This window comes from Berghia stephanieae, chromosome 4 (assembly GCF_034508935.2).
Source record: "Berghia stephanieae isolate SIO BIC M18660-M18661 chromosome 4, UCSD_Bste_1.3, whole genome shotgun sequence".
In the NCBI taxonomy this organism is placed as follows: domain Eukaryota; kingdom Metazoa; phylum Mollusca; class Gastropoda; order Nudibranchia; family Aeolidiidae; genus Berghia; species Berghia stephanieae.
In genome coordinates this window covers 81,269,102-81,283,079 of record NC_088363.1, presented here as the reverse complement: position 1 = coordinate 81,283,079, position 13,978 = coordinate 81,269,102, and the positions used below count along the sequence as shown (strand labels likewise).

Genomic DNA, 13,978 nt, shown 5'->3' with positions numbered 1-13,978 from the left:
TGTGTTTTGTTTACATATTATATATGATTTGTAAACATTTTAGTGTATTCCTCTCAGTCGGGACCTGTTCTCGTGTCTTGGTGAGAATTTTGCGTGATCTCAAACTAAGTACTTTGATAGTGTGCTCTTGGAATCTTCATCTATTTCCTATTTAAACCAATTTCCCTTTGTCTTCCCTTTTCTTGGGTTCTTTAATTGTAATTATAGAACTTTTACTATCCCATTTTCTTCCTGATATGACCTTAATGTGTTGCAAGCGCCGGACAATTCCTTAAAAACAAAGAAATATTTTACCAAAGTTTCGATAAGTGTTTTTTTTTTAATCTTCCAAAATACGTCAAATGATTAGTATGGCCGATTAGTCTGGAGTTTCAATTAAGCCTTTCCGCCAGACCTAAGAAACCCAGTTACCCAACCACTGCTGGTTGGACAGTGGGGCCTAAACCACATTGAACCCACTGGAAATGAATACCAGTCCCTTTCCTTACGAAGCGAGTGTTTCTACCACTCAGCCATTAGAAACCTCTTGAAAGAAATATGACAATGCTAATCAAACAAAAGTGTTGAATTAAATACACACTGTCTTTGCTTGGATTATTGATCCTTTGTGGAAAGCACCCGCGAGCAATCAGCTGTCTGTACTGTTTACAGACATCGATCTATCCAACGAGAAATCAAAACCACCAGCCGTGTCGAAATGGTCTATAGTAAAGGCGGCTATGTGGTCTAGTGGTATGACACTCGCTTTCGGATCGGAAGGTCCTGGGTTCGAGCCACGCGCTCGGCGCATAGTTGAGTCCTTGGAAAAGGCTCTTTACTCACCTTCTCTCACCGTACTCAGGTGTAAAATGAGTACCTGGCCGTTAACAGCATTGTCTTTGTCTGAAAAATTGTAATATCGCCTAACAGGCGTCCCGTCCTACATGTTAAATGTTGCTGTTGACCAGGCAACCCTTGTAAAGCGCTTTGAGCACATTTACTGGATATTGAGCTATATAAAGCTCATTTTAAAAAATCTCTGTTCATTATCGATGATTTAGACAAGATTGGAGTAGGATGTGTTTAGTCATAATCACCATCAAATATAATCGACACTTAGGGCTAATCCACACCGGAGACTGACTCCGACGACCCGCGGCACTGCCGTCCTCTGCGGTCTTCCGGATAAAGACGTCGGGCACGGACAAAATACTAAGAATAAAGGAGCCGATAGACCTACAAATACCAAGCTCGAAAAAAAAAATATGCCAGAGGACATCGGGAGCGTGGTATGGGTAGGTCTAGGTGCTGTTTTCTTTATTCTTAGTATTTTGTCCGTGCCCTACGTCTTTATCCGGAAGACGGCAGCGGACGGCAGTGCCGGGTCGTCAAGAGTCAGTCTCCGGTGTGGGTTCATCGTTACTGGAAGAGATCATAACTACGCCGCTCGGACAGTCGTCGGAATGTAAACAATTCATGTGCTAAACTGAGTAAACAGCACCCTATTACCGGAAACTAAAATGAAAATATATCGCTGTCTCCGGTATTAGCATACATTATGAGGGCATGTGTTTGATTTGGTAAAATACTCACTTGTTCTACACGCCAGATCAATCGTATCATCACAGAAAGTTATGTTTAACTTTATATAACGTTAGAAGATTGATCGAATCTTATGAGAATTAAGCACACAAATAGCAATTTATAACAACACAGAGCAAAGCGATGTCAACTTCTATTGTTTGTAAACTAAAAAAAATTGATTGAGCTTGATATAGCGCAATATCCACTAAATGTGCTCAAAGCGCTTTACAAGGGGTCCCTGGTCAACAGCAACATTTAACATGTAGGACGGGACATGACGCCTGTTAGGCAATATTACAATTTTCGGACAAGGATAACGCTGTTAACGGCCAGGTACGGTGAGAGAATGTGAGTAAAGAGCCTTTTCCAAGGCCTCAACTATGCGCCGAGCGCGAGGCTCGAGCCCAGGACCTTCCGATCCGAAAGCGAGTGTCATACCATTAGACCACATAGCCGCACAATAGGATTGGGCGTGAGGGTATAGATGCTGTGCGCTTGGCTAAGAAATTCACAACATTGCCATCAGGAAGTACAACGTTTATTGTCAGAGAGAATTCCATGAGAAGCAATCACCCATCTGAAGCAAGAAGCCATGTGGTCTTGTGATATGACATTCGCTTTTGGATCGGAATGTCAAGGTTCGAGCCTCGCTCGGCGCATAGTAGAGTCCTTGGAAAAGGTTCGTTACTCACATTCACTCCCCATACTCATGTATAAAACGAGTACCTGGTCGTTAACCACGTTGCCTCTATAGGAGAATAAAAATTGTAATATCGCCTAACAAGCGTCACGTTTCGTTCTACATGGTACGTGTTGCTGTTGTTCAGGGACCTTTCTAAAGCGCTTTGAGCACGTTTAGTGGATATTGCGCTATAGAAGAAAAAGAAAAAGCTCAAACTCAAGTAGAACCTGCAATAGACTTCAACAGTCGTGACGTCACTAACCTCGTAATGACCAATAGTAACTTAGTAACTGGTTCTAAACTTCGGAATAATGGCGGACGCCATAATGAAATACTTCTCCGACGAGCATAAAAGTGTATCCAGAGGAGAAAAACATTATAAATCAGATCATGTTTTGAATTTTATTCATTCTGATCACATGACATACGAAAAAGGGCTAGCCAGCATGAAGAATAAAAAGTACCGATTTTCTTTGTTTAAAACCAAGCTGCTGGTTGCTGGGCGGACGTGACTTCAGACTAATGAATCAAATTAACGGTGTCAAATCTAGCTTATATTTACACGGATGTTTACCGACTCGTTATGGTCTGATCTAAATACTATAGATAGTTCGAAGATGACGTCTTTTAACAATAACAAAAACCAGAGTGACGTCAACTTCGTTCTATCTACATACTCGTCGTCAGCTATTAAAATCCTTTTGCTTCTCTAGAAGTTCCCGATCTTTTTTTTTTTCATTCTGGGATACAAGCCGATGTGTCCGACCATAATTGAATTCAATAGTCTGATGTCACGTCGCCCAGCAACGGCGACCATCGTGGTTCTAAACAAAGAAAATCGGTACTTTTTATTCTTCATGTTGGCTAGAACTTTTCATATGTCTTGTGACCAGAATGTGTAAAAATCAAAACATGATCAGATTTATGGGTTTTTTCCCCCCTCTCAATACGCTTTTATGCTCGTCGGAGCAGTATTTCATAAGGGCGTCCGCCATTGTTCCGATAGTTTAGACCCATTTACTAAGTTACCATGCGCCATTACGAGGGAAGTGACGTTACGACTGTTGAAGCGTATTATCCCAATTTCTTGCCTGTCATCCGAACATTCAGCTTCACTAATATTTTTCAGCGTGGTACGGCCGCAACAATAGACTTTTATATAGTGCATCATGCCAGGAAGGTCCGCCTAATGTCGTTAATTGAGTCAATTTGAGTCACTGACACTGTCATATTCTTGAGCAAAACAAACTTGCATTTTTCTATCGGGGTTTCGTGACTCTAAGTCAATAAATAAATAAAAGTCGATAGCAAAAAAAATAAATAAAAAAAAAGACCCGAGTGACGTCAATTTTGTTCTAGTTATAGAGTATGTGTCAGTCAGATTATACAGATAGAACGAAGTTGACGTCACTCAGGTCTTTGTTTTCTTCTTTTTTATTTTTTTTATTTTTTTTTTGTTTTGTTTTTGTTTTGTTTTGTTTTTGTTTTTTCCATCCATGTTTTTGAGTAATTATCACTAAACTGTATTATCCGAACTATAAAAATTCATGGTTACTCATAGTTGTGTGTTGGTCCGTTATACTTCCGGATGGCAATGTTGTGAGCTTCTTAGCCAAGCGCAACGCACCTATTGAAGCTCACATCTGGTCGCTGTTACTTGGTGGAGTCGGTGAGATCTTCTCTCACTGACATTGGCAGGTTAGGTTATGATCGAACACTGCGTTTAAATGGTTAATTCATTTTATTTTTAAAAACTCATTTATATTGTCCTCAGTTCTGACAAAGGAGCTAAGAAGAAGGAAGTCGAGCGGGAGGCAGAGGAAGACATAAGATTTGGACAGGAGTGATTGTAGCAGTCAACAAACAGCATGGACCCAGCAGTGGTTGGAGTTAGTGTCACCTGCGTGTTCGTCATTCTCATGGTGTTGCTCTATGTGTGTCTGAAGAGGAAAAGCCGCCCTTCCAAAGCTGAAGTTGTCGAAGGTGTGTGGAGATTCGTCATTTATTTCTAGATTCCTTTTCATTGCTTTCAGCCTGACATTTTATTTAACGTGTTGTTGTTGTTCTCGATTTTCTTTGTTGTTGTTGTTTTTGCTGCTGCGCTGTCGTTGTTGTTGTTGTTGCTGCTCCCGCTGTTGTTGTTGTTGTTGGTGGTGGTGTTGTAGTTGTTGTTGTAGTTGTTGTTGATGATGACAACACGAACGTCAAAGATGATGGTGATGTGATGATGATGAGGCGGTGGTGGTGCTATTGGTAGTGGTTGTAGTAATGGTGGTAACGGACAAGGAGGAATCGCATCCCTTTTCATGTTTGAAATTCAATCATTTCTTTTCTCTTTGCATTTATGAAGGTTTATAAACTTAACCCTTTTTTCTGTTTAAAATGTAACTGTTTATCACATTTTCATTTACGTTTATTAAGTTGGGGTTTGTTGTATTATTTCCTCCCTTAAAATTAAACTTCTTCTTATATTTATATCTTCATATTATACTAGTGCGAGAGCTTTTAAACTGAACCTTTGTTTTTTTCTCTTTTCAATCGAAAATTCAACTTTTAAAATTTCATTTCGTTTTCATTTATTAGAACCGATACAGAAGTCGAAGAAGTCTGCAGAAGAGTCACCGTTGAACGAAGGCCTTCCTGTAGAGGAAGAGGTGATTGAGGCCACCAAGAAGAAGATAGCATTTGCCCAAACAGACAGGACTCAGTCTCTGTACGATTTGTTTGAAAAGGAATCTGTGCATGAGGTAAACAACGACACCAGTTATTTGGTTTAGCATTGAGCGACGTACACTTCTTTACAGGTTTGATAATCCACCTTGTTACGGGCTCATTGATGTAATGGACACGCTCTCAAACCAACTCAGAATAGTAGGGATTCTTACATCCTTGCTTTTTAGAATTCAGGACGTGTTCCCAACCGCTGCATGAGCTTACGAGTGCGCGTTGGGAACAAAGTTCGAATTCCAAAACACAAGAATGTAAGACATCTTTTATTCTACCCCTCAATTGATACCGATTTCGTCATCTCTAAGTAAAAGACATTTTCAAAAATATTTAAATGATATAATTCTTTTTTTTCCCCCAAAAAATCTCATTTTAGTGAAATTCAACGTTTGATAATCTCGTGTCACAAATTATTATTGTAAGCTTGATATCATTACGCGTTACTATTTAGGGAGAGGGGTAGAATATTTCCATGATTTACATGATTATTTAGCAGACAGTAAATATGAGTTTTTGATTGATGAATTTTATGCTTTTTTTTTGTAAAATCACTTCGATCGTCAACAGCTTTTAGTTGATGAATTAGAGACTTTATTAAGTAAAATCACTTCGATCGTCAACAGCTTTTAGTTGATGAATTAGAGACTTTATTAAGTAAAATCACTTCGATCGTCAACAGCTTTTAGTTGATGAATTAGAGACTTTATTAAGTAAAATCACTTCGATCGTCCACAGTTGTTGATTAATAGATTAGAGACTTTATACTATCTATTACAACAATGTTATATCAAGCCCATGATTGCGTTGGATTAGCAGACCTGCAAATACATGCACGTCGGCCCTGACTGAACACCCTAGGGATGTAGATAAGGCAAATTCGATTTAAGGGGACCACGTTTTCGATCAGGAATTAGATAGAACTGTGGGAATGAATGGAATATTGTGAAGCAGTTTGAGCAGTTTGATTAGTGGGAAAAAATGAACTTCCGCTACGACACCATAAGATATCATTGTCTAGGCATTCCACGAAGGAATGTAGATAATCCATCAAACATGGTGTCTGATGTCAACAGGAATCATCCATGTTGTCCAAGTGAGCAGGTTGGGGGTTAAAAATCTTAGAAATGAACTAGGTTCATCTTTCACATGTTTTTGAAAGCCACCATCATATCAACCCAATATTCTGTCGGGATGAAGACATTAATGACCCTTCAGAGCCATTAGGCCCAGGGTTCTGGAGTTTATCCCCGTATTCCAATTAGGGGACAGCGTGGCTCAACGGTACGGTCTTTGCTTCGAACCCAAAAGGTACCGAGTTCGACTACCAGCCTCGTTGTGTGGCCTTGAGGAATTCACCTCGCCCTAGCTCACTTTGCTGCTCTGCCTCTGCTGACACCTGGGTTATTCCATTCATAGCCCCTAAAGACAAATTTCCCATTGGGGATAAATAAAAGGAATTTTATTTTGTTTTAATTGTTTTTAAAAATTTAATCTCAGTTTCTATAGCGTGAAATAGACAATAACAATTGTTTGCTACTCTTAGGATAGGATGCTACTCTATCACAAAGTATTTTCCACCGGATCTATCAGACCTAGCTACCCAATCACTGCTGGGCGGTCTAAATATCACTCAGGATCGATCTCCTCAGACCCCTTGCGTCTGTAGAGAGTGCTCTCCCAACTGAGCTGTCCGGACCCCGGCAGGTTCTTTTACCTACTTGATTTCAGTTGAATGTATAGTTATAGTTTTGGGAGATGATGATATTTTTTTCCTTGTAAATTATCTCTCTGTTATGCACTGCAGTATGTTTAGTTTACAAATTATATTATATGATTTGTAAAAATTTGAGTGTATTCCTCTTAGTTGGGACCTATGCTTGTGTCTGGATGAGACTTTTAGGTGATCTCAAACTAAGTACTTTGACGGTGTGCTCTTGGAATCTACATCTGTTCCCTATTTGAACCAATACCCCTTTGTCTCACCTTTTCTTTTGTGCTTTAATTGTAATTCTAGAACTTTTTACTATCCCATTTTCTTCCTTTTTACCGGCGCTGATATGACCTTGATGTGTTGCAAGCGCCGTAAAACCCTTAAAAACAAAACAAACAAACGCTTTCCATCAACCATTAAAACAAGGCGATTGATTTCAAAAGCATCATTTTTCCACCCGTCTTCCTACATAGTGATGCCAATGATAACATGTTTACAATTATAATTTATGACGTCAGATTATCAAGCGTAAATGTCACTAAAACCAGATTCTTTAAAAAGAAGTATAATTTTAATGTTTTATACATGTCTTTTACTCAAAGATGGCGAAATACATAGTATCGATTGAAGGGTAGAATAATAGATTTCTTACACTCTCGCGTTTTGGAATTCAAACTTTGTTCCCAATGCGGGGGTTGGGAATACGTTCCGAATTCCAAAAAGCACGAGTGTATGAATCGTATATTCTGATTCACCTGCTGGCTATCTTCTTCAACAACTTTCCCTAAAATGTTCCCTCATTCAGAAGCAATGTATTTATTTTCGTAGCTAAATAACGGCTTTGCATGCTAAATATTAAAGCAATTTATTTCAGGATGATTTCCATGCTCAGGTAGGTTGTAGTTAGTGTTGATTGTTTGATTGTGGCTGGTGGATTTCAGTTACTGTAGTAGAATTAATTATTTTATTATTGGTTATTCCCGACGCGTACTTATTGCCAGGTCTGATAACCCAAATTGTAATGGGCTTATTATTGTCATGAAGATACTCTCAAACGAACGTAAAATATCGTCCATTACAACAGTGTTAAATCAAGCCCATAATTGCATTCGGTTATTAGACCTGCTAACATATACATATACGTTATTCCCCTTTTGTATTCTGTCCAATGACTTTATTTGCAACGCTGGTTTTTGTTTTGTTTTTCTTTTTGTTTTTTGTTTTTGTTTATTTTCTTTTGAACTTAGATTTATAATTTTAAGATCAGATGTTATATTCTGTTTTTTTTTAATATACCATAATCATAATTTGAACAGGCTTTTCTCCAAGCCTGTTTACATTAATTTTGACGTATTAGCAATTCTTCTGCCTCCATTTTAAACAGGTTTATTTTATTTTATTTTATTTTATGAATTTACATTTCCCCTAATTATGCTCCCTTTGTTTCTCAGTATATTTTCACGAATGTGTTAGGAAATTTTCTTGGCCTTTTTTGGGTTTTTATTTTGTAGTCTTCAAGTTCGATTTCAACGCCTTTATCTCCAAAAGGCATCAGCTTCTAATGGTGGCGAATACGTCACTTATCCAGAGACAAGACATGTGAAAAGTTCTAGTCAGCATGAATACTAAAAAGTACCGAGTTTTGTTTGTTTAGAACCACGATGTCCGCCGTTGCTGGGCGACGTGACATCAGACTATTGAATCCAATTGAAATGAAGAATACAAAATACTCATTAACACCCTTAACGTTAACCCACAAAATGTATAATTTGTAAAAGAATAGAGGACTTACTGTAAGGAGTGACCCTGCAAGAAGGAATTTGATTTGGAATTCGTAGTTCACCCACCAATCCGTAATGTTTGACGCCCCTTTTTTGTTCCTAGCTCATGAAAAAAACACGGAAAGCAAGAACAGAATTTACTTATCAAGTTGACACTTTGCAATAGTGAATTCTTTGATGATGTTTTTTATGGTGAACCTGTTTGAGTACGATTTTAAACAAACCCAAAGAAGAAGAATTAAGCGATTATAAAAATATGAACAAAGATTGGCAATTAAACGAACATCTTAATTTACCTACATAGCAATATATATATATAAGGACACTCACATTGTATTTTGTCGGGCCGATCGTTTCAGTGTTGGTCACACCTCCTAGGCTAACGATAAGTCCGTAGTTCGATGTCTGTATTGCCTCTTATGTTTACAAGTACTCACCAACACTCATATAACACACACACACACACACACACACACACACACACACATATATATATATAGTATATATATATATATATATATATATATATATATATATATATATATATGTGTGTGTGTGTGTGTGTGTGTGTGTGTGTGTGTGTGTGTTTGTGTATAAAGGTCCCAATAAAGCTATTGTGTGCTACTTTGTATTGTCATAAATTCAAACGTTTTAAAATTTTTTTGGTTTCTTTTCTTCATTTTTCAAAAATTAAGCTTTTCACAATAAATTAATTACCCTTTTTAAATTGTTTTTAAACTTCTCAAAGAAGCGACAAATAATGGGCCACTTGTTTTTTTGTTTTAAAAAAATATTATCCCCCCCCCCCCCCTCAAGTCTCACAATGTCAAACTGGCCTAAAATTTTTAAAAAGTGCGACCAATCCTGTCACAATGGTAATATCTCGGGTTGACCATTTGCCAAAATGTGATAATAATTAGTTAAAAGGATAAAAAAATTGAGGATAATTTGACCCCCCCATTTTAAGTACCTACACTGGCTATCTGTCAAGTTTAAAATTGAATTTAAAATACGTACCCAAATTTTCAATTGTTTAAACAATTCTGCTCCTGTTTACCTTCAAGAGCGTATCCACCTTTATGAACCCAGTCGAAATTTAAGATCTGCCAATTTAAATCTCCTGATAGAACCCCCCAAAATCGTTTGATAGTTTTTCATGAGAAATCCTTTGACCACCATGCCCCCCCCCCCCCCCCTCAGTATTGAAACTAAAAATATTGAAAATCCACTTGCTTTTAGAAAACGGTTAAGAACTGAGCTTCTGTGTGGGGCATGTACTTTGGACTCTTAGTATGTATTTTATTATATTATACTATTTTATCATCGTATTTATGTGGTTTTTAACATGCCAGCTGTATATTTGTATATGCTACATGATGTGTTGATGTGAAGCGCCAGTGAGCAATTCTTAATAACTTGGCGCTATATAAATTATTTATATTATTATTACTTTTTATGAGTAGATCTCACTAATTTGTGTTAATCAGACTATATAAATGTTTAAGGTTACACGTGTCTTGGTACGTTATATATCCGTCTGGCGGGTTTTGTGAGTTTTTAACGACACGCATAGTATCAGTAAAAGCTCACATTTATTGTTACAATTTTGTGTGCTAGTGTTTCCCGTGAAAACACAGAATACGGAATTGAAATTTAAAATAGCGTCTATCTAGTATGTGTAACTATGTATAACTTTTGAAAACTCCTGTTTGACCAGGTGGCTAGCCAAGTTACGTCCCTTGATGAAGTCAGCGCCATTATGAGTTCTGCCGGATTGGACTTTGCAAATCTCATCTTTGGTAAATTTTATTTATATTAACTCACTCAATCCTAGAGATTTTTGCTCTTTTTCAAAATTGGAAAAATGTATTAAAAATGAGCATGTACTTACATAGTTTTATTCAACTACCGTTAACATGTAAAAACTAAAAACATTAGCGTTGATACTAGATACGCCTATAATTTGTCTCAGAAAAAAAGTAATAATTATGCAAGGGCAAGTACTTTGCACATCTTATATATCATAATAATAATGAATTGAGTTTTTATATAACAAGAAATGAAGAGAGTAGGAAAGTCCCAGAAGACAATAAATAGAGAATAAAAATTTTCGCGGCGGCGATGGGGGCTCGAACCCGCGACCTTACTGGTACGACAACTCCACCTAGCCGGATGGAGCGTGGCTCTACTGTATGTGCTATCCACCACTCCAAAAAAAAAAAAAAGTGGTATCAAACTCTATATCTATCCTGAACCTTTCTCCCCGACCCCTTGAGGTCATGGGTTCAACACACACTCGCCGCTAACCTTGTTTGCCAGCATTTAAGCTATAATATAACCATATTCTCAACACAAACATGTAACCTAGAAACGATTGAGACATTGAGTAAGCTCCGGTATCTGATATAGCGTAATATCCATTACAAAGGGCCAACAGCAACACTTAAATGTAGGACGGGACATGGCGCCTTTTAGGCGATATTACAATTTTTTTTTCAGCCAGAGACAACGCTGTTAACGGCCAGGTACTCATTTTACACCTGAGTACGCTTAGAGAATGTGAGTAAAGAGCCTTTTCGTTTCCAAGGACTGAATATGCACCGAGCGATGCTCGAACCCAGAACCTTCCGATCCAAAAGGGAGTGTCTTACCACAAGACCACATAGCCGCACATCTTGAACACAATACTAATCCACAAGCTGTGTCCGATGCTTTCCTGTAGTTCTAGTCATCCCAAATTCACCACAGACATTAATTTAGGCAGGTAGGGGCCAGCGTGACTCAGCCGTACGGTCTTTGCTTCGTACCCGAAAGGTACCGAGTTCGATCACCCGCCGCTGCGCTGTGTGGACCTGAGCAAGTCACCTCGCCCAAGCTCAATTTGCGTCGCTGGCTGCACTGCGTCACTGCGGCTTACGCCTGGGTTATTCCAGTCTTCCCTTGGATTAGACCCTAGAGACAAATTTCCCCTGTGGGATGAATAAAGGGAATTGTATTTATTTTAATTTATTTCATTTAGTTTTATTTATTTATTTATTATTTTTGTTGTTGTTACAAGTAGATTTATTCCATGTCTTGTTTTCCAGGAATTGACTACACAGGTTCCAATTACCTACAAGGGAAGAAGACTTTTGGTGGAAAATGCCTGCACGACATCAGGGAAAACATACCGAACCCATATCAAAATGTAAGGATGATATAGTCGTCGTCGCCATCGTCATCATCCTCAATATCGTCATCTTCGTTATCATCATCATAATCATCACCACCATCAATATCATTGTTATCATCATCATCATCATCATTATCATCATCATAATCATCACCACCATCAATATCATTGTTATTGTTAAGCACCAAAGGCAGTGCATAAAATGACTGACAGGGAAGACACTCATTGGTAGCCAATCAAGTTACTTTATTTTCAACTCTTTAAATTATATATCACAGACTTAGCAATATTAAACATGGCAGTATAGAAATATACATAAAAAGGAATATACGTTATGTAATATAACGTCAATGTACAAGTGTAGTTAACTTAACGATACGAATATAATGTATTCTTAAAATGTATTCAATTGTGACATTATTTAGAAGTAACTAGACGTAATTAGGTGTATTATTAATGGAAATATAAATTTGGTTATACAATTGCAAAGGGCAATAACCCAATGATAATAATACACCATAACAGTTATCATCTTCTTCATCATCATCACCATCACCATCGTCATCATCGTCATATCACCATCATCATAATAATAATATCACCATCATCCCTCACACCCACCCCCAGGTGATTGGTACCCTGGGAGAGACCCTAGAACCCTTCGATGGACATGGCATCATTCCAGCCTTTGGATTCGGGGATGCCTTTACCAAGGACCACTCTGTCTTCAGTCTGAAAAATGAACAGGTCTGTACAAAACGGATTACAAGTCTCTCTCTCTCTCTCTCTCTCTCTCTCTCTCTCTCTCTCTTTCTGCCCCTCCCTCTCTCTCTCTCTCTCTCTCTCTCTCTCTCTCTCTCTCTCTTTCTGTCTTCCTCTTCTCTCTCTCTCTCTCTCTCTCTCTCTTCTCTCTCTCTCTCTCCTCTCTCTCTCTCTCTCTCTCTCTCTTTCTGCCCTCCATCTATCCTCTCTCTCTCTCTCTCTCTCTCTCTCCCTCTCTCCGTTTCTGTCCCTTCCTCTTTCTCTCTCTCGCTCTCTCTCTCTCTCTCTCTCTCTCTCTCTTTCTGCCCCTCCCTCTTCTCTCTCTCTCTCTCTCTCTCTCTCTCTCTCTCTCTTTCTGCCCCTCCCTCTTTCTCTCTCTCTCTCTCTTTCTGTCCCGTCCTCTTTCTCTCTCTCGCTCTCTCTCTCTCTCTCTCTCTCTCTCTCTCTCTCTCTCTTTCTCTTTCTCTCTCTTTCTGCCCCTCTCTCTCTCTCTCTCCTCTCTCTCTCTCTCCTCTCTCTCTCTCTCTTTCTGCCCTCCCTCTTTCTCTCTCTCTCTCTCTCTCTCTCTCTCTCTTTCTCTCTCTCTCTCTCTCTCTCTCTCTCTCTCTCTCTCTCTCTCTCTCTCTCAGCGAATGGGTAGATCTGGTGGACAGTACTTTGCGATTGACCAGCTAGAGAAACCGGAATAAACTCCATTGGCCAAATGGTTCTGAAGGACTACAGCACGACTATTGGGTTATATACACAAAATATAGTCCATAAATATATACATTGTTTTTAATGGCAGAGCTTTCCAACTGGATTCAAGGAAGTGTTGAAAATCTACAACCAGATTACACCCAAAGTAAGACTCGGAGGCCCCACCAACTTTGCTCCTCTCATCAGGAAAGCTATTGAAATTGTCAGGAACACCAAAACAGTAAGTAAAAGTTGTACTTGGGTTCATATTCAATTTTCTAAGCCAATGAAATCTGGCTATTTGTTTACAGTGTATTATTCCACCCCTCTCAATGGAAATCCCTATCATTTCTTAGTAAATACGTAATCTTTGAATAACGCATTGAATGCGTTGAATAAACATTTTATTCAATGATTGTAGAATATTTTTACACATTTTATTGGTGTGAAATAAGGTGTAAAAGACAACTGATCAGTAATTAAGAATAGATCTAGACAGCGTGGCTCAGCGGTATGGTCTTTGCTTCGTACCCGAAAGGTACCGAGTTTGACTACCCGCCGCGTTGTGTGGCCTTGAGCAAGTCACCTAGCCTTAGCTCACTTTGCGGCGCTGCACTGCGGCTGACGCCTGGGTTATTCCAGTCTTTCCTTGGAATAGACCCTAAAGAAAAAAATTCCCCTTAGGGATGAATAAAGGGAAATTTATTTTGGTGCGCATGAATACAAATCCAACGTTTTTATTTTTGGGTCAAATTGTCATTCAAGCAGTTGGAGAAAGATACAGGTTATGGTGAATAGAAGTACTAGATAGTTAAGTTACACAAAGATGTAACCTGCTTTGTTTAGAACAATACTCTCTCGCCATTTGGCGAAACAAAATCTTCTAATGTAGCTTGTAGCGA

At 38.6% G+C, this 13,978-nt stretch overlaps 1 protein-coding gene across 2 annotated transcripts in view; it reads left to right on the top strand.

The window, feature by feature from the left end:
* Positions 1–13,978, top strand: part of LOC144971362 (copine family protein 1-like) — a 46,454-nt gene that overhangs the window by 28,463 nt on the left and 4,013 nt on the right. For both annotated transcript variants that reach the window (XR_013645122.1, XM_078912152.1), the window contains 6 exons: positions 4,020–4,228; positions 4,829–4,992; positions 10,182–10,263; positions 11,551–11,651; positions 12,264–12,383; positions 13,186–13,317. Coding sequence is in view for 1 of the 2 variants with exons in the window: in XM_078912152.1 (XP_078768278.1) it covers positions 4,114–4,228; positions 4,829–4,992; positions 10,182–10,263; positions 11,551–11,651; positions 12,264–12,383; positions 13,186–13,317 (714 nt within the window). In the remaining variant the exon portion in view is untranslated. The remainder of the gene's footprint in view (positions 1–4,019; positions 4,229–4,828; positions 4,993–10,181; positions 10,264–11,550; positions 11,652–12,263; positions 12,384–13,185; positions 13,318–13,978) is intronic.